Source organism: Psittacula echo (assembly GCF_963264785.1).
Source record: "Psittacula echo genome assembly, chromosome: 4".
Lineage (NCBI taxonomy): Eukaryota > Metazoa > Chordata > Aves > Psittaciformes > Psittacidae > Psittacula > Psittacula echo.
In genome coordinates this window covers 82,830,788-82,852,916 of record NC_137738.1, presented here as the reverse complement: position 1 = coordinate 82,852,916, position 22,129 = coordinate 82,830,788, and the positions used below count along the sequence as shown (strand labels likewise).

At 39.0% G+C, this 22,129-nt stretch overlaps 1 protein-coding gene across 1 annotated transcript in view; it reads right to left on the bottom strand.

Moving 5' to 3' along the window:
• Nucleotides 1-7,615: 7,615 nt before the first annotated feature.
• Nucleotides 7,616-22,129, bottom strand: part of HMGCLL1 (3-hydroxy-3-methylglutaryl-CoA lyase like 1) — a gene marked incomplete at both ends in the record, with an annotated part of 79,148 nt that continues 64,634 nt past the window's right edge. The window contains 2 exons of the mRNA XM_080615808.1: nucleotides 7,616-7,729; nucleotides 12,097-12,222. Of these exons, the coding sequence (XP_080471934.1) occupies nucleotides 7,616-7,729; nucleotides 12,097-12,222 (240 nt within the window). The remainder of the gene's footprint in view (nucleotides 7,730-12,096; nucleotides 12,223-22,129) is intronic.

The following is a 22,129-nucleotide window of genomic DNA, read 5'->3' as shown; positions in this document are numbered from 1 at the left end:
ATTTCTGCTGGAATGACCTGTGTTCAAGTGATCATTAGACTCTGTCAACAGTTTTGTGCTGGAAGAAGTAGTATCTTTGTAAGAGCATCATCATTAAAATCTCTTCCCCTGATATGAGACATCTGCACCTAATTCCCAGCTGATAAAAATTAGGTCTCATTGATGACTTGGGATTCTCAGGACATAGGTAATTTTGAGTAAGGACATGGCATTCATTCCCCTTCCATTGTAGCCAGGACATTGCAAAGTGATGAAATGACGACGGATTGGGCTAGAGGGAGAAAGCATAAATTTTAGTCTTACAGCAGTGGGTTCCAGATTTTCCTTTCAAGATTGTTTATGTAGTTTATCTAAAGATTTTTTCCAATTAAATGTGTAAAAAGTTTTTGAGACAAGTGCACAGAATTAGCTGTTCCTTATGCAGTATTGAAACTACAAGGCTTTGAAGTCTCCACTTTTCCTGTCTTGCCACAGTGACTCTTGAATTCTTCAAAAGGAAGATTTTTCTCAGCCAACCTGTTTGTGAGGTGAAAGAATTATTTATATAGTGTATATAAATATATAAAGGGGGAGTGTCATGAGGATGGAGCCAGGCTCTTCTCAATGGCTAACGATGATAAGACAAGGGGTAATGGGTATAAACTGGAACACAAGAGGTTCCACTTAAACTTGAGAAGAAACTTCTTCTCAGTGAGGGTGACAGAACACTGGAACAGGCTGCCCAGGGGGGTTGTGGAGTCTCCTTCTCTGGAGACATTCAAAACCCGCCTGGACACATTCCTGTGTAACCTTATCTAGGTGTTCCTGCTCTGGCAGGGGGATTGGACTAGATGATCTTTTGAGGTCCCTTCCAATCTCTAACATACTGTGATACTGTGATACTGTGAATGGGCTGCCTGGACAGACGAGTAAGGACTCAGCCTGTTCAGGCTGCTGTGGGAATTGCACCCTGGTACTCAGCTGGAGGTCAGATAAAGCTAGTAATATAGAAGATAGATGGAAGCAGCACCAACATCATCCTGAAGATGGTGCCTTAAAAGAATGAACACCATTCAGTTCTTTAAAAAAAATTATTGTGAGTGTCTTTCCACCAGGGAAAACATTAACTGTTGGATTCAAGCTGGTGAAGATGACAAGCTGCAGCTCATGCTGAGGTACTTCAATGGTAGCATGGGATAGGGAATTTTAGAGTTGACTTTTCCAAGAACATTCCCTGATCAACACAATGATGTTTCAGACCACATGCTGAAATCGTTCAGTCTCCCATGAAGTGTATAGGGGGTCTTAGACATCACTTAAAGGGCACAGATTTTTACTCTGCAGTGGAACATCTGAAGTTAGATAATGCCTCACTGAATTTTTTGAATCCTACCTCTAGTCCTGGCTCTAGCTTTTAATGTTTAGTTAATGGAGGGAAGAAATATTTCCCCAGTAACTTAGAAGAGATTTGCCAGCTATAAAAGCACAGAGGAACAACTGATAAAAAGGTAATCTGAAGAAAATGCACTCCAAATGGATTACAAGGTGACAAAGTCAACACAGGCATACGTGTCAGAGTGACAGCTTATATTTGCTAATGCTGTGTGTGTGAGCTGGTTAGTCAGAGCTGCTGAATCTGGTGTAATACATAAGCATATCAGTTTCAGTAAACACTGAGATATATTTTATTTCAGCTTTAACACCACATATTGCAAAATCACAAATGCATTTAACCAAGAGGGTACATGATAATTCCTTAACAAACACATAATCTCTCTGACATCGGTTTCAAAGGACTAAGTTGACTTTGGCTGTAGTCCTTCTGCATGCAGTGTTATCGCAGCAATAAAGACTAACATTGCATTAGAGCAGGGCCACAGAAAAACAAAATAGCTTCAAAAATATAACATAAGAAAAGCATTGATCACTAAGTCAAGAACTGGAAGGTGTCTTTCATTCACTTCTCCAGATTGATTCTTCTGTTCAGTCCATTCTCCAGACATTTCACAATCTATAAAGAGAACTTAATGCAGTCTGAGAAACCATATTAAAAAAAAACAGTGGCAGAAAATACTCATTTTTAGGTATCACAATAACTAAACAATATTTTTACTCCTTAAGAATAACTCAGTGGACAAATAGTGTTTCATTTCAACAGCACTGATCCAAAACATAGGAATTTTACCTCACAGATTTTGCAGTCTTCATTTCATGAATCTTTATTACAATAATAAAAGTTTTATGAACTCAAATGACGCTATTAAGAAAGGAAAATTAGCCAAAGCCTCTCTGGATTTATTTTCAAGACCAGAATATTTACTTCTTGTTTCCATAAACTCTGTTTATACACGAAAATGAAATATTAAAGTGCTGGTTCAGAGCCAAGTTGCCTAAATATGTAAAAGTTTAAACTACAAAGCAAGCTGCTGCTGGAATACATTAGCACTATCCATGTACGGGTTCCATGTCATTGCTGTCCTGTGAAAGGCACTGAAGAACGCTTATGCCCATTACTAACAGAACTGATTAACTTCTCCAAAAACATCACACCAGCCACATCTTCAGAGCAACATAATGTCTTGACCTGCCAAGGAAGCCAGTATTTTACTTTCTAGCTATTGCCAAACCATATGGGGAAAAGCAAAACTACTGTGAAAGTATTAGAGAAATTTCCAGCAATATAACATGGGCCACAGGCTCAGCGCAGGGCACAGACCAAAGACCACTGGGGACTCCAGTTTACATACTCCATGACCCTGGCACAAGTAAGATGATCTCAGTGTCTTTCTGTGAGATCTCTGCAGTGACAGGTACAATGAGCTACAAAGAAGTAAATAACTTGGTACACCTCATTTTTCTCCAATAAGAGTTGGCAGGGCAGTCAGTAACTACTTCTGTCCTTCATGCTCTGAGTTTATGCTACCCCCTTTTCAACATTTACAGAGGACAATCAGCAAAACAGAGAGACAGTATGTCCCCACTTCCCAAAAGTGTGATCATGATATTCAGCGCACTGTTGCTTTTTCTTCATACCTTTCAACAAATATATACACATATAATTTTTATAATGACATAGGAATAAGAACATCTGCTCATGGAAGTCAAACACCTGGATGCAAGCCTTCTACAGCGAGAGGGTTAATTCAGCGTGATGAAACAGCAGCGCACTTAGTGAGAGACACTGATAGGAGCTAAAAGAGCAGACACCACTAACGATGGGTCACTGAATATAAGCATAAAGATTTAGAAAGTCAGAAACACTGGAGAGCAGCAGCACAATCCCATGACTTGGCATGTTTTTGAAGGGATGTAGTCTCAACTGTTTTATTATGTGCTGAATTCAATGCTACCCAAGTGAGTGATGCTCATGGCATTTACTGGATCAGGTCTTGATCTTAAAGGCAATATATGGTTATTTTTTAAAGCCAAAGATCAGCCATTAAAATGCTCCACACAGTCAAAACAATGCCAGCCCAGGAAAGCAGAGCGGCAGCACTTTATGTGTCTAACAAGTTTTAGTAGCAAGAACTTGAGATGGCTCAGGATTCTCTGTCACGCTACAAATAAAGAAGGATTTTTATGGGGATTGCTCACCTGGACCCACAGACCTAAATTCTTCCCAGGTGGCACTTCTGGCACATAAACATGGGGTTTTTCTATTTTTTTATCTGGCTCTATGTTTCTTCCTCCCTTGTAAGGATCCTGACAAACAATCTATTTGTCTGTGACCTTCACCCTGGATTACTATAAATCACTATGTGGTTGAAGCTGAACGTGCGGGTAAAGAGCAGGCTCCAGATGTGACTGCTCATCTTTTCCAGTGCTCACATCATTACAGAGTAACAGACCTGCATTTAAGGCTCTCCACAAGCTCCTAAGTAGTTTCTAAAATAGACCCAATAAAGAACCAAGGCATTTTAGATTGTCCATCCCTGTGATTTAATAGGTACCCTGTTTCAGTGCATAGGGAATGTTAAGAGCCCTAGAACTGCAAACTGGACAGCCCAGATGCATCTGAACTATACACAGAGGCATATCTGAAAACTCCCCCACAGTGTAAGGGTCTTCTAGCGCCAAAGTTAGCAATACTTCATGGTAACTAGGAGCATAGATGTCTAAAACTCCTAAAGAACTGAGCAGAGCTAGCCTTTTTATTTCATAATCTAAGTTCTACATAGGTATTTTCTTCAACACAAAAGTCATGGTAGTAGTGAAACCACTCACTTTTATCTAAGATGTTGTAGTTAGTATACTTACCAAAAAAATGGATAGTATCAGGTCAGTTCCTAACTTTGCCTACAACTGAAGCCCTCAACACCATTTGCAAGGAACAACTCTTGCTTATTGCAGGGACACTTTCTTCATGTGATCTTTCTGGTCTCAAAAATCTTTAATTCCATCCTGCCCTGTGGCACAACTTCATCCAGATTTACTATAAGTTACTGATGACTATAAAGTTATATTTCAGTTCTGCATATAGCTGGGTGGTTGATTAGAATGCCAGAAAATGTGCATCTGAATCTTTCCAGCCTGAGTAGCAAGCTAATCTCAGATCATTTAGTCTGACATTCAAGCTAATATTTAAAAGGTGGTTTGCATCACAACTACTTTGTTGTTTTTTCTCTTTTTCCAAGGGGTGACTTTGCTTTCATTTTTTGAGAGGCTCAGTCTTGCTTATGTCAGCTAAACATAGTCACAGGATCTTGAGTAGATGAAAATCCATCAGGGCCTAAAACAGAACTGCACGCTTCAGCCCAAAATGAGGTAATTCTGTGCCTGCACAGGAGCAAACTAATGAGAAAATTCTATTGTTAAACAGGAAAGTATTACAGTGTGGTTAGTCTCCTTCAGGAGTAAATGCAACCTGAATTATAATACTATAATATTTTTAATACACCTGGGTCAGAGCAATCCCAGGCACGGCTACAGGTTGGGCAGAGAAGAGATTCAGAGCAGCCCTGCAGAGAAGGACTTGGGGGTGTTGGTCGATGAGAAAATGAACATGAGCCGGCTTCAGTGTGTGCTTGCAGCCCAGAAAGCCAACTGTATCCTGGGCTGCATCAAAAGGAGCGTGACCAGCAGGTCGAAGGAGGTGATCCTGCCCCTCTACTCTGCTCTCGTGAGACCTCACTTGGAGTATTGTGTGCAGTTCTGGTGTCCTCAACATAAAAAGGACATGGAACTGTTGGAACAAGTGCAGAGGAGGGCCACAAGGATGATCAGGGGACTGGAGCACCTCCTGTATGAAGAGAGGCTGAGAAAGTTGGGGCTGTTCAGCCTGGAGAAGAGAAGGCTGCATAGAGACCTCATAGCACCCTTCCAGTATCTGAAGGGGGCCTACGAGGATGCTGGAGAGGGACTATTCATCAGGGACTGTAGTGACAGGACAAGGGGTAACGGGTTCAAACTTAAACAGGGGAAGTTTAGATTGGATATAAGGAAGAAATTCTTTACTGTAAGGGTGGTGAGGCACTGGAATGGGTTGCCCAAGGAAGTTGTGAATGCTCCATCCCTGGCAGTGTTCAAGGCCAGACTGGACAGAGCCTTGGATGACATGGTTTAGTGTGAGGTGTCCCTGCCCATGGCAGGGGGGTTGGAACTAGATGATCATAAGGTCGTTTCCAACCCTAACTATTCCATGATTCTATGATTCTATAATGTCCATTCTGGCACCTCATTTAGGCTTGACTACTAATTATTAGACAAAGAGCAGCCAAAGTACTGCTGCAGATTTCTCACTTCTTCGTTTGATATAATCCATTACAGAATTTATAAAACTGTGAATGATTCAAGACCTGGTTTTATTAAAGTTTGTGGTTTGATATATGAGCCATAGTGGCTGCTAAATAACAAAGCCCCAGCTGAGCCATAGGAAAATGAGGACAGAGCATTTTCTGTGGTGATCCAATCATGTGCATCCAGAACAGGTCAAGCAAGTAATGGTGTTCATATCTTTAAGAGTACTTAAAAGTCTTCTTACTAGATACCGGAGGAAAGTGTGCCATTTAGTATTTTGTATTAGTAGGCAAGATATTTCCTGCCTCACCTGAACAATTTCTTTGCTTATTCTTTGACTCATACCATGCGAAGAGTGATACAATGTAGTTTATCTTAGTTTTGACTATCATTTTGGCATAAAGAGGATAGAGGTTTTATATCAAATTCATAGCTTTGAGTTACTTGGCATGTAAAGTTTGTCTTCCTTGAGCTGTGCCAATTTTAAACTACAATACTGCCTAAAAGACCTCAGAAAAAGTTCACTTCAGTATTTCAAAAGCAAACCAAGAGTCAGCTGTAACTCAGCAGAGTTGAGTTCCAGACAAAAATGATTCAGTCTTTTCCTTCTTTATGTTATCTTTCACTCTCTTTCATCTTGTCTTTTCCCAGCTTTTCGTATTTTGGAGGAAAATTAGAATAGGAAAAAGATCATAGATTTTAAGTTTTTATGTTAACAGGCTATGTTCAGAAAAAAATATAGATCAATGTTAGATACATCGAGAATTACAGAAGGATCCTACAAAGCCAACCAATAACACTACCGATGTTTCAGGCTGAAAAAATGACAACATTTTCATGGCACTTTTGAACAGTTTACAGATAGGATAAGGCTCTTTGAATTTGTCCGTTACTGATTTAAAACTGACAATGCAGTTCACTGGAATTTTGAAGAACTAAGACGTCTAAAAGAACAATATCATTATCAGTAAAGCACTGAGAAAAATTGTAAGTAGTTCCCTTATGTAAACTGGTCCAGCAGAATATTATTATCCTCAAAACCTCATTACTTTCAAGTGAGAATGTCAACTTAAAGACTACAGAATAAAAAAATCAAATTGTTTGATGAGACCTTAGACAAAAATTCAGCCCCTTCTACACTACCATTACCCTAAATGATGGTTGAAAACCTTGCCAATTTTTAATTTTTTCTTATACATTTTAACACAGTTAACAAAAAAAAAAAAAAAAAAAAAAAAAAAGGCAAATACAACAAATTTAACATATGTAACAAATAAGGAAATTTGCATTAGATTTGTAGGATCTGGCAGATTGCCATTCACCACAAAGTCTTGGAACAAGATAAAGTCATCCATAACTTACCAGATGTTAAACAAAACAGAAATAAAAAAAAGTGCTATTGCTAAATATTCTAATGGTGAATTCAGATTTGGCTCCATGTTCATAACACAACTGACTTGACAAATGAAAAGTAAAGATTCAGATAAATAAAACACATAATAGAATGGCCACACACAGCGTGGGATCTCATAAACTACTGCAAATATTTGTACTGGTCTAAAAGTCATCTTGATTAAAAATTAACTATATAGTCACTGCTTCTATCCAGTTTCCCTGAAAAGAACTAAAATTCAATTTAAAACATAATTAAATATCCTAGTGTATATACATTTTTCTCACCTGTAGAAGTTCCAAGCACAAGGTTCTATACTACAGCCATTTATTTCTTACTTACAAATCAGATAATTCTTGACAAGACATTTCTTCCCATAAGAAAAAGTTATATATGGGTTCTACTTTGGTTCTTTGCTGAAATTATTTTCTTGTATTTGTTTTCTTGATATAAATGTCCTTGGTCAAGGTAGATGAAGAATGTAATTAAGCTGCAAAACCCATTAATTTAATTGACAGTTCCAGTACTGAAGGAAGCTTGCGCAACCTTTGAATTTGTTTTCTTGTTCAAAGCTGTACAGATGAAGTTTCCAGCTTCCATCACTGTATAAAGATTTACTCCCTAAAAAAGAAGTGGAAAATGTTAAGAATAATGTTGAAAATGCTTAAACCCCAAGGTTTCTTTTTTGCTAGGATCTAATTTTTGCAAACAAAGGGCCTAATTCATGTCACAGGTCAGTAATGAAAACAGTAGAGTTACAGTGACTTACACAAGAGTCACAGTTTCAGTTGTTTGGAAGGGCCTACCATTTTGAGAGTGATTTATCTTAACATCAGTGGACCAGATATTCAAGTAATAACTTTCAAACTCAAAAGAATTTGGAATAAACAACTTGAATAACAACTAGAAGAAGATGGAAGAAAAATATCATATCTTCTTAAGTGCTGTACTTATTTGTCACCCAACACTAGGAAACTTCATGCATACAAGTATCCCATTTGCAGCTCAGGAAAACAGAGGAAACACACTTCTACTGGCAACTGAGTTCAGTGAGAAACACAACCCTGCATTCTCTTGACTAAATATCATCTCCTTTAAGAAGTTCCTTTCAATGAAAAATTACAATTTACATTGGTAGCACAACTGAGCAAAAAATTGCAATTGCTTGATCTGCCCATGCTAAGAAAAAGTCCTTTGAGCAACCATTTGTTAACTAACATAAGATACATATCAGTAGTACTTGGTTGCTAAAATGGAATCAGATCACTGATTAAAGAGGAAAAACATACTTCATGATTAGTCCCCTGGATTACTCGTGTATAGTAAAAGTTTTAGAATTAGATCACGTCAGTGATATAAGTACTTGCTATGAAGACTGGAATTTACAAGCCAGTAAAGTTCCTGTAGAAAGGATGTGAAAGGGGACTTTGAACTACCAGTATACTGAGCAGTCACATAAAATTGGGAGACGTATGTCACCCAGAATTAAAAAGTATAAGATGTACTGCTCCAGAGATAGACTTTCATAACACTTACTGATTTATGCACTAAATTTCAGACCAAGACCTGATTTAGATGCTTAATCCTTTAATTCAATCTAGTTCTTATTTCGATATTCTATATCGGTATATATATTATATCAGTAAAATTCACATTTTTCATTCCTGGAATTGACTAAAAATGTTAATAAGAATAGGAATTACTTCATGGAAATGTAATCAAATTTTTTTTTTTTTTTTTAAAAAGCTTCAAAGTTTCTAATCAGCTCTAGCATTTAGCACAATATAAAACATATTGTTCAAAGACATCTTTTTATAACTGTCTCATTTTAATACAGTTATAGCAAGGTTGATTTCAGCTTATTCTGATTATCCTCTATAGGTCATTACTTCGATTTAGTTTGTACAGTGCTATTACATAAAACATAATCTAAAAATTTCTTAGAGCATCTGTGGTTTTTTTACTAGAACAAATCAGAAACATACCACCCTAGACATACTTGGTAGTTAGACTATGGGATACAGCAAAATAAAACTCCCAAACTATACAAAATTCACATTTTCAGCACTGTAACACTGCATAATGTGATATGCATGGATAAGAAACGTACGTTCACAGTACTTATTCATTAAATGGAGTAGAAGCATCTCTGCCTTTTAAATTGTCTTTCTCATGTAAGTGCTGTGAACCAAAAAGGATTACCATGAGGGCATAAAACCTAGCATTCACAGGTATGACTCACAGACATGGATGGGAAAAAAGTAGTGACAGGTGCCTGCAAGGTTGTTGAGTCAAAATAATGTATCTTCAGACAGATACTCAGAAATGTACTTCAGTGTACTTGGTAACCACTCCATATATCCAGAATTATTCCTTGACACCAAGGAATGAAACCATGAAGCACAAAACCAAGTACCTCAAATAGCATCCACGAACTTGGATGAATGCCTTAAGTCAGAAAAGCTTCTGCCAGAAGGCAAAGTCCTTTAACTACCATTGACTTTTTAACCAGTTGTCATTCAGCATTTATGAATACCAAGTCTATTATCTCTCTGTACTTCAGTTTTGGTGTCAGTAATGTGAGGCTAACAGTACTTAGCTGTTTCTCAGAAAGCTTTATTGTTTGCCAAGCACTTTGAAGCTATCATAAACACAAATACTATTACTGTGGTTACATAGGAACCATATACAAAATGTTTTTATAGAAAGTGCATGTCTCCCTACAAAGTTTCATAAGCATTAATGATCTATGACAGAATTATCTATCCATTACCATGGCAGAACCAATAAATCTCTTTGTAGATGGGCTCTGCTAGAAAATTATTTCACATTTAGCCTGACAGAAATTCATTTAATGCGTCACTTCTTGGTTACACGCTCTGAAGAACAGTATAGAACAAGCATCAATTATTATTTTGCTATATCTAGTCAATCTGAACCCAGTAATGTATGTTTAAATACTGTCCATCCTTCAGTTGACACTTTCAGTGACTTCAGTCAACAAAATTAAAGCTTTAGTGCACAGCTGAGAGGAACATGAGAAAGCACTCCTTGCAAATGTACAGCAGTAGTAATTATAATTTCATTTTGTGTGATTACACAAAAAGGGACATATTAATAGGTATTTGTGATAATGATTCTATGATTTTACAGAATTGACCATGGTATCAAAAACAACCAACAGTGCAAAGATCAAAGATCATATATTAAGCTAATAATTTTGAGGCTCTGTATCTCTCATCCAGTAAACCACTCTTTTCTTAATGGGCCAGAAAAGGGTCAGAAAGGAAAGCCTTGTGTTTTGCTACTGCATAATCTTAAATTAAAAATATATATATATAAAAAAAAAAAAAAGAGCAAAAGCAGAAGTAAGTATTTGATGGTGAGATTCTTGGGATTCTGTGGGATTTGGTTTCAACTTTTAGGACAAGCTAGATTCCTGCTTCCTTCTTGGACAACCGATCATTAACAGATTAATAAATCTTATCAAAAAGCCTGGAACAAGGTATATTTGATTTAATAAGGATATTTTTATTGATATTTTTATTACATTAATTGAATCCTTTTGCTTTTGGAAAAGTGGATGTGGGTTTGTTTTTTTTTGCCCAAGGAAAGACTATATAGAAAGTCTAAGGTGTGCAGCAATGTGAAGTGAAATACACCATGTCTCCTTCTTATTTCAGAGCACTGTATTGTTTCAAAAGAATAAATTCCTTCTTCAGAAAAAAGCTATCCCAAAGCATGCATGAACAGCTTGAAACAGAGTCCACTTGTACAATGGGCACTTGTGATTAAACCTTTTCTGAACAGGTATCTGAGACCTACACAGAACTCCCTAAGAAGCACATGAAAGCAGATAAACATTTCAGTGAACTCTGTAAGGTTCTGAATAGGCTTTCGCAGTGCTCAGGGGATGTACAAATCAGAAAAAAGTTCCATGATCTTTCCATGTCAAGGAACTCACCTGGCATCTATGCCACACTGAACTGCAACGTACAGACAAGTTATAAGCACCCCAGTAACTCAGATATTTGTATTTCAGACATCAGGCTTTTCAGTTTCTTTCTGCAGTAGTTTAAATACAAACCATACACGTTGCAGTTTTGGAGCTCTTTTCATGTTCTCTTTGAATTTGACTCTGTTAAGTCTATGTCTAAGTTACAGGTAAAGTCACTGTATCGCTTGGGTCAGTACAATCTCATTAAGCCACATTTCTAGAACAATGGTGACCAACAGGAAGACCAAGGAGTGCATTCTTTGGAGAAGACTGCATTATTTGATTCCCAGGAATACATAATAACTAACATGCCAACCAAGCCAGAGATACTAAATGTGTGCTTTTGAAGTGTAGGTGCTCACTGGTAAGGTTCATTAAAGTGCAGCTCAGTGCAGATAAGCTGCTTTGCCCTCTCCTCCAAGAACAGAGTGGGAAATAAAAACGACTGTGACGCCTGCTAGCCAGTAACAGGTTCTGTACAATTCTGAAATAAATTAAGTGGACACCTGAGAAATAGCAATGCCCTGTGCTTGGGCTCCAAACACCACAATTTTTCTTCACGTTGAAGCAAGAAAAACTGACAACAAATTAATAAGCAGTATGTGAAAAAACCTGAGGTTTGCTCAGTCTTTCCACTATAGAGCTGGTCAACCTTCTGGAGCAATGTCTACAGTAGTAATTTTTTTGTGGTTACTCAGGCAAAGTAATGACTCAAAGCAGTTGCTACTGAGCTTCCAGGTAGGAAGAGGGGGGTTATTCAAATGTCTGTCAAATATGCAAACCAGTCTTACTCTAAATTGCTAGTGAAGAGAACATCACAACACTCATGTTATGTGTCAAGCCGTGTTAAAGAACTGAATTTGCAAAAACTACTATTTGATCCCAGTATTTATTTTACAGCAGAAGTAATTGTCAGGTATGTATTGTATGTTTTTTAGAAAAATACTTTTGAATTCCTTAAAGTCTTAAGTAGAAAGTAAAAATATCTTACTGTGTTGATCCCCAGACCATTAAGCATGTATATCACATCCTCTGTGGCTACATTTCCAGTAGCACCTTTTGCATAGGGACAACCACCCAGTCCTGCAACAGATGAATCCACTACAGCAACTCCCATCTGGAAGATAACAACACAGAAATGCAACATCAGCACAGAACATTATTTATAATTAGTCATAAATTGCAGCCTGTATGTACATATTAGTTACGATGAATAAAGTATGCATTTCTCCACAAATGGGTGTGTTCCTTAGAGGAAATTCCATATAATGGTCTTAGTTCTGACATCTTTATAAGGTCAGATTCTTCAAACACAGGATGTGGAACACAGAACTAACGGTGAATTACATGTGATTTTGGCAGATAAGATGATAGCTGTTTTAGAGCCAAACAGAGTTTTACGATTTTTCCCTCTTTATCTCTCTACATGTTGTTTTTAAATAGCCTGCATCTATTTCTGAAAAAGCTTACATGCAACCAAACACAATCAAGGCATTCATACAAATGTACAATTTTAAGCATATGTATAAACCTTTGCAAGTTGGAAGTCTTAATAGTAGCATCTGACTCACATGTCATCCAAAAGATTTTGGGACACCTACCTTGTAAAATGTGTTTTGTATTAATGGCTATTCTTCCATAAAGAACTTCCTGAGCATTTTCTCTCTTCTAATTTTCTTTTCATTCCTCTTTATCATAAAGCCACCATAAAGAGATCATAAAGCCACCATATAAATAATTTTTTTGTTCTTGTTTATGAGGAACACTGCACGATATTTTCACTCAAATTCAACACCACAATGTAAGGAAGAATGAAATTTTGGCAGATCTGTTAAACAGCTCATGGGTTCAATAAACAGGAAATAAAAGCTTAAAGAACTTTATCCTGGTGCATCTGACTCTGGTTACCGTACTCACCAGTCTAGAAGAAAGCACAACCTCCATAATAGCAAATTTCACACCCTACAAGGCCTGGAAAGGCATCCAAAAGCCTAGTTTTAAAGATGCTTGAAATAATGGAATAGGTGGATATCATGGAAGTTCTCTACAGATATAGGTTCTAAGCTTTACTTTTAATATTTTTAAGTGAATACTTGCTGCACAGTGTTAGCCTTTCTCACTTAAATTAAGACTTGAAAAAACCACACTCAGCTGTCATGAATTCATAATCCTCCTAATTTTATTTTCTTCCTAGTGCATCCAAATGCCTTCTCTCTCCTGATCCTCCCTCAACATATTGTTTTATCAAGAACTGATAATAAAAAAATTGTAAACCAATTACCAATTCTGCCCAGCAGATATTTAGTTTCCTATGGGATAAACCCTTCCCTGGGAGATTGGTCAGGTAGAGAAAAAAAATGATCCTGTAATTTCTAATTATTTGTTTAGTGACCTCTTGCAATCTCTTCTTTCTGTAGTTAGATTCTAAAATAAAGCTGAAATTGAGAAGTATTTTTTTTTTCTCTTATAACATGTTAGGTATGTGATCCAGAACACTGGGTCTCCCCTTGTCAGAGAATGCTCTTCAGTCTTCTCCTTGAAGAAGATTAGATGCCTTTGGAGGCATTCAGGCTCTAGAGTTTATCAGAAGCAGGGAATGGCATTAGACAGAAAAGTCATCAGGTCTTCAAAGATACCAGCTTCTCTCTACCTTAAGCACACTGCAGGGTTCTCCTCCCACTAGGGCTAATTAGGCACACATACACCAAAAGTTTAGAAGTCAGGCAAACTGAGTCACAGCTCAGATTCAGGACAGGAGTTCCTATGCAGATAAGTTTTCAAAACTCCAACTCTGACTTTGGATTCGGAGAGATTTGAGGTTAAACCATGCCTGTTACTCAGATTTTCAAGTCAGTAAGATCAGCTTAGAGGCCTGGCTGCATAGACAGCTTATTTCTGTTCTTCTGAAGGACCCATGTGTCCCTGCAGGCTAGTCTGGGAGCCTAACTTCTTTGTCACAGCCATGCACACAACTAGCTGGCAAGGTAGGCAAAAGATGATGGTCTGCATGTTGCAGTTGCTGAAGTCCCCTTTCTAAATATGCCCAGGAGTACTTTTTTCTAGTTCTAATGCTTTGCTATATTTGCTTCAAGTTTTAACAGTGCTTTCCATAGCTTTATCATTGGTTTTACAGACTCTGAAGTTCCAACATTCCTGAAGGGCAATATTAAAGAGTAATCCAAGGAAGTGTTGTTCAGGGTCCTAATCTTAGAGAGGAAATATCATCTTAGGCTAGGTAGCTCCTCAAAGCCTGTAATAAAGACCTTAAAGGAGCCAAAGTGCACAACTGCGACAGGCAAGACAGTACTGTTTAATATTGCTCACACAATGAGACTCTCTAAAGAAGGGATATTGTACTTTAAAGTACACTAATCTGTGAATTACGGAGTGAATCACCAAGGTACATGTTTCACATTTCAGTCACTTGTCACACACTTTGTTTGTGTAACCCACCGGTCAGAATATGTGTCACACAACACATCTGTGTCCAAGAGAATATGCATTTATAATAGCTTTCAACTAGAAATTCTGTCTCCTTTTGCACTGGCTGCTAAGATGCATACATTTACTCTGGAAGTTGTTGCTTCAAGCTCCACAGTGGCAGCTGTCAGGCTTACAAATGTTCCTGTAGAAACACGCCTAAGGCCTCTTAGTGCAAAGACTTAGGGTATGGTGAAGATCTGGGGAAGAGAAAAGGAACACTACCATGTAGAAGTGCTGGTATGATACAAGCGTGCATCCCACTACCATGTGTGCTCTGTCAGTCTGATTTTAAGATTTCCATTAGAAATTACTGTTTCAGAGATGAAAAGGTAGAAGAAAGTGTCTTTCATGGAGTTCTCCCCCAGCTGTAAGGTAACATCATAACTGCTAGAGCATTCTTCTTGGTGTTACTTTCAGTAACTTTCACATGGGAATGAAAGCTATAGGCACATAATGTACTGAGGTACATCATTGTTGCAAAACTCCCAAGGAAGATCAGCAGACACAGAAACAACTTTTAGGAGTGTATAAGCTGTCACTTTTTAACCCCAGTGAATGAAACACTTTTCCTTGTGCAAAAAAAAATGGGAAGAATGTCAACTAAATTGTATTTGGTTAAAACAGCCAGAAAAGTTTGCCCGATCAAAGCTGGGGAGAACCTCCTCCTGTGGGGTGTATATTGCTGTCAGTAGCCTGCTCCAGTCCTTCACAGGGCTCTCACTGTGAGGAAAAAGAAAAGGAAACAAGAAAAAATATACTGCCAGCATTAAAAAGGTGTCTTCTAAAGGCATTGGATATATATATTAATTTCTTGCTATGCTTGTACAAACCTTTTTGATGCCACTGTAATTCTGCATTTGCACTACAAGTCTCATAACACTGGGGTACATGTTGCTTATTATTGCTTGTTGAAAGTGTTTGTGAATACATGGAGGGGTATGGAGTACCACAGCAGCATGAAGGTAACATGAAACATATATCTTTGTCTAAGCACATCCTAGTACTCTCAGGCAGCCTCATCTGAGTTAATTCAAACAACCTCCACTGGAAAATAGAGTGCCTAGTGTAGATACAAGAGCATAAAAAACAATGCCTTCTGCTGGCAAAGCAGTGGGAGCAGTAACCTCCAGGTGACAGGCAGTGATAATTGCTTCGTCTTTGAAACCATCAACTATAATGGTTAAACAGAAAAGGAGAAAGTCTAGTCACAGCTTTACATTGGTAACATCCTTTTTGTGGCAATGCTTTTCAACCTACTATGGGACACTTACACCATTACTTCCCAGAAGTACTGCATAAACATGTTTATGTCTAAAATTGTATCTGCATCTGGATGGATTTGCCATTTTAACATTTAGCCAGTTGTAGACAAGGTCTTGACATGGTGTATAAGTACAGCAGCTCTGTCTGACCTCCAAATCTGTCAGGTCTTCAGATCAGTGCTCTTAATATGCAATAAGCATGTGTCTCTGCCTTTAAGATGCTGTCCTTTAAAGTTCTATTCACAGCACTTCTGATGTGTGCTGCAACCTACTGTTATTTCAGCAGCAGCCTCAGCTGCATCTGTCTGCTCTTGCATGTTGTACAGGCAACATAATGTGTTTTCTGATTCATGTGCACAATCACTGCAGCTCATCTCCAGCATGGTCCCATTCCCCATTAATATGAATTAAATAATTCATTCTCCAAGCTCCATTCTAACAGTGCTAAAAACAGATGTTGGAAAACATCCTTCAGCAGCACTACTAACTAATTTGGAGGTTAATATTACAGCCCAGCCTGTTCAAGCACAGAGTCTGAAACAGCACCTAATAAATAACTTCTCTGCAAGTCTGAGCAGCTATGAAGCTGTTTTGCTTTTGCAGCCATTAAAAGCATAAGGAGCTCTAAAAGAAAAGCTAAAAATTGACATAATGTGCAAAACAAGGCCACTTCCTTCATCAGATGTCCAGTATTGATCAGCCTTTTACAGGAGATATGAGTTTCAAGCTTTTCACCAAAACTGTCAATCAGATCTCATATTCACTGTCCATATGAGATCTTTAAGAAGCCCACAGTCTCATTGTCACTTCCTGACAGGCACTAAATTGTGCTGAGCTCTGTGAGAAATTGCACTGCAGCTATTTGGAGGATATGTCCTAGATGAGCACTCACTGCGCTGCTTATGTATGGACATGTGTGTGAGTGAATAATGGCTTGGCTTACAGGACAGCTTAAGCGCTCCAATCTTTTTTGACACTCGCAGAGTTTTGATAATCACTAAATTCCTGACACCTTCCAAACTTTAGTTTTGGCTAGTTTTAGTTTACTCTCTAGAGAAGGCTTTTTGCTCCTGTCCCATGCTAACTTCCTCCCAATGAGAGAGCAAGGAATTAAATTCATCACCTTTGTCAAATAGCCAGTTTTAACAGGAAACCATTATTGCCAGTGAATAATAAATGCTTCATGTTTCTCAGTTTGCTTTACTACCTCCCCATAACTTCTTGCTGGGACAATCAGTCTCCTTCCATACTGATCTTTAAACTTGGCTTTGTCTGAGAGAAGTTTAACTTCTTAACTTTTTAAGAGGGACATCTCTTAAAAATTGCAGGGTCAGCATCAGTAAATCCATGAATGCATGAGGTATAAATCAGAAGCTATAAATCAGGTCTCATAAATTAGGACTTTTTTAAACTATTAGATTTTGAAACCATAATATCAAGGATCTTAGGTATAGAATCATAGAATAGTTAGGGTTGGAAAGGACCTTAAGATCATCTAGTTCCAACCCCCCTGCCATGGGCAGGGACACCTCACACTAAACCATGCCACCCAAGGCTTCGTCCAACCTGGCCTTGACCACTGCCAGGGATGGAGCATTCACAACTTCCCTGGGCAACTCATTCCAGTGCCTCACCACCCTTACAGTAAAGAACTTCCTCCTTATATCCAATCTAAATTTCTCCTGTTTTAGTTTTAACCCGTTACCCCTTGTCCTGTCACTACAGTCCCTAGTGAAGAGTCCCTCTCCAGCATCCTTGTAGGCCCCCTTCAGATACTGGAAGGCTGCTATGAGGTCTCCACGCAGCCTTTTCTTCTTCAGGCTGAACAGCCCCAACTTTCTCAGCCTCTCTTCATACGGGAGGTGCTCCAGTCCCCTGATCATCCTCGTGGCCCTCCTCTGCACTTGTTCCAACAGTTCCATGTCCTTTTAATGTTGAGGACACCAGAACTGCACACAATACTCCAAGTGAGGTCTCACGAGAGCAGAGTAGAGGGGCAGGATCACCTCCTTCGACCTGCTGGTCACACTCCTCTTGATGCAGCCCAGGATACGGTTGGCTTTCTGGGCTGCGAGCACACACTGAAGCCGGCTCATGTTCATTTTCTCATCGACCAACACCCCCAAGTCCTTCTCTGCAGGGCTGCTCTGAATCTCTTCTCTGCCCAACCTGTAGCCGTGCCTGGGATTGCTCCGACCCAGGTGTAGGACCTTGCACTTGGCATGGTTAAACTTCATAAGGTTGGCACCAGCCCACCTCACAAGCGTGTCGAGGTCCCTCTGGATGGCATCCCTTCCCTCCGGCGTATGAACCGAACCACACAGCTTGGTGTCATCGGCAAACTTGCTGAGGGCGCACTCAATCCCACTGTCCATGTCACCAACAAAGATGTTGAACAAGTCCGGTCCCAACAACGATCCCTGAGGGACACCACTCGTTACCGGTCTCCATCCGGACATCGAGCCATTGACCACAACTCTTTGCATGTGGCAAATGCATTAAATAGGAAAAGATTTGTTGTCCCACGAAGTTTAAGGGCCACAGCATTGTGAAGTTTAGTATCATGGCACCTCTAAAGATAGGTGCACATAGATATGACAAAGAACCACTGTATTAGTTCAGCATTTGTTCAAGGAAAGGAGAAGGAAGGGAAGAAAAAGCAAAAGGAGGACCTACACATGCTAGGTTAAACACTTCCCCCACAAAAGGCAGCACGAGACTAATACTATATAATTCTGAAGTCCTGTCAGTGCCTAGCTGGTGCTCTTGGCATGGTGTGGTACTGTCGTTTTATTATGTTTCTCTGGTATCAGTCTGCTGCCCACCAGTACTTGGTGTGCCACCAGGAAAAAACATCTTCTCCAGTAGAGATAAATATAACCATAGAAATACAAATAACTATGCCAACCATGCTTTGTAAGGTGGCTGTGCCCACGGAGACCCTTCCATGAGTTACTTTATCAAGCTGCCTAAAATCAAGGCTTGTCATCCCCCTTTATTTCAATAAAACAAATGTAAGTAAATAAATATTATTTTAGTACTTGAGCAATAGAAAGCATAATTTTCTACACATAAGGCAATAAAATAAGACAACATCTCTCTGTGGAAACCCCTGAAAGTAAACTGCATTTTCTTCCTGCTTCTTTTTCTCTCTTCACTCTTGCTAACGATTAATGCATCACGAAAGGAGACCATTTTCAGAGTTAAGGCCATCACTACTGGCCACAGGGTGTCACTGTTACATTAAAATCTCCAGTTTCCTGGTTCATTTAGTTAGAAAATTAATCCATTCACTGAAAAAAAAATAAATCCTTTTCTCCCGAAACATACTGAGATGCAAGCAGTCTGTGGGCAGACATGCTGCATAAAATAGGTTAATACAGCATTCCTTTAACTTATTGCACGCATCCTTTCATATTGCTACTGACACATTTATTATAAGCAAAGCTGGCAATGACATTTAGAGTTAAAGTTCCCTAACACTTTCCATCACAAGGCCCTACTTTCAGTTGTTTATTACTTTGTCAGCCTTTAACTGCCGGGGCTTTATTTTCCATGCCTTGTCTCTGCCTCAGGCTGGATTGTTTTGGAAAGTTTTAGTGAAAAATTGGGTTGGCCACTTCCGAGAAAAAGTTTGGGGAAGAAAAACATTTTGTTATGCTAATATTCAGTAATTCTAACATGATATTCTTGGACATATTCTTGTAGCTTTGCATTCTCAAATTTGGCACAGGAGGAGTACTGATTTTAGGAGATCACACAGTCTGGACTTAGTTACAAGCTTAGGAAAGTTCCACCTCATTGTTAGGAACTGGTCAGTCTCATAGCTAAAATGCCTGAGGGCCAAGAGAGCAGTAGCTGACCATGCTCTTTCCCCCAGACTCAACACACAACTGTGAAGCAATTTCTCTGAAACTTAGTTGGAAAATCTGTGTCTCTGTCTAACAGCATCATCTGCACAAAAAAGCCTCTCATTGGTGGGGTTGAGAAGCTGAGATCAGTTGCAGATCCATTTCTTCAGAGAACATTCATGGATGTTTAGAGAGAATCAATGCCAGTAAACATGATACTGATTTTGAGATTTTGAAAAGCTTATAAAGTCCTAACAAAGATCCTATGCCGTAACAGAATTAATATTGGGAAGCAGATGTTCACAAATCACTATTAGTATTGCTTATGTAGTCTTATTTTGCTCCTTGTTTGAATATGTGAACTCTTTTGTTCACAAGACACCACGGTTTGCTAATTCGGGGTTGTACGCAACCTTTGATCTGCTCAGGGTCACAAAGCCTGCAGGGGGCGCAGGAGACACATTTCAAGGTCTTGTTGAAGATGTGATCATCAGAGCACTGAGTCACTTCCCAGTCTCACTTCCTTCCCTCCCCAAGCAACTTAGGGCATTGCCAGACTTCCCAGTTCAGCTGCTGCTGATGTGAAGTAAGTAGTTATTGACCCAGATGCTCTTTAGCAGAAGTTGCTGTTCTCAAGTAAACCTCTGGTGGTTTAACAGTTTGTTTGCTCGCTTTGTCTTGTGAAAGAATGTAGTCTAAAAATACAAGATATTAGTTTTATAGATGTAAGTTTGGACACAGAATACCAGTTAAACAGATAGAGAAGAGAATATAATAATCTTAGGATCTGGAGAGAAAGGGGGGAACTAGAGTGGAGAGGCAACAGGCAGCTTAGGGGTAAGCAGGGAGAGAACTATCTAATCGAGAGGTGCAACAACTGCACGAAGTTTCTGTGCCCTAGGTGCAGCCAAGTGATAACCAGGCTTTTTTCATGTGTTACATGCAAGTGTAAATGAATATAAATAAACCTGCAAATAAACTAAGGGTTTTGAATGAATAGGGAAGACAAAAAGACTACTTGACTTGAGGGTAAAGATACTAAGGGTTGCTCTGAGAGAAGAAAATTTTGCTGGGATTGGAGAAAGTATGTTTGGACCTGCTGACAGTGAAGGTCTGATAAAGAAGCAAAATCCATTTACTATACATGGGATGGCTCACGGAGGATAAGCTAAGTATAGACATACCTACTAAAATAAAATGGCTGAGTTATCATAATATTTCATAATTATGGGACATGAGCTGAGAATGGGTGGAATGAAGCATGGTGGAACCACAGGTAAAAAGTTTGAGATGCAGGCTGCAGAAACTGCACTTCACTGAGTTATTGTAAAAGAAGAGAGTGCTACTGTGAAGAATCAGGGAAAGGCACTGATCTAGTATTTGACATGCACGTGGCAAATACGGAACATGTGAATCCATCAGTGTAAATGGCAAATCTGACCCAAGCATCACAGTATCTGAAAAGGCTACTTTTTCCTACATTCCGGGAACATATAACCTAGTTCATCTACCTTAGGTACCCCTTTTCTTGGTTATCTATACCTTAGAAAGAAACTACTAATTCTCACAATCTTGTTGTTCAGTCCTGGTTAACTTCTGCCAACTACGAACCTGTCTTGTTACTGGAACACTAATTTCTGTTGATTCACTCTGTGGCTTAAGCTGCATAGCCAAAACTGTTCCTAGCGGTGCAATTTTCCTCACTTTGTAAAACAGAACACTTTCAGCATGATGCACCAAGTGGCAAAGGACACTTGGTACTAATCTGAGCAAACAAAATAGGTTGGGTGTCAGAAAGTATTTACTTTTATAAAATAAATTTGTGGCAATGATGGCATTTATGAGAAAACGAGGAAAGCAAAGCAGAACTATTTTCATTCCACTGTAATACAATGGTATGTCAGCATCAGGCTATCTAAAGGAATGAAATGGTAACAGCATTTAAAATCCCATCTGACTTCAATTCGGCCAAAGCCCTCACACAGCAGCACCTGACTCCCCTAGAGCTAGGAACATCATCCATCCACAAAACCCACTTTGTTTTGACTTTCATTCCCCATATTATCTCTGAAATCACACACACCCGCCACTCAGAAAAAATGGGGGCCCCCTGTGTGTCCCCAGGGCTCATTTCCAGATGTGTTGTGGAGTCTAAAAGAAGTATCAGCTCCTTGTCTGGGGATGACCACCCATATAACATGTGTGGTCTTTACAGTCTGAAAACCACCACTGGCTCCTTGGCTTGGAGGCTGGGGAAGCTCAATGGACCAACATGGGTGGAGGAACCTCAACATAACATTGGGAATTCCTATGAGTTCTTCAGGTGTCTGAAAATGTATGCTAATGTCAGACTCTTCTCTGTCTTTCTCTTTGTAGCCCTCTCCAAAGAACGCTAAAGCAGACTAAATGTGAGCCTCCAGTTTAAGTT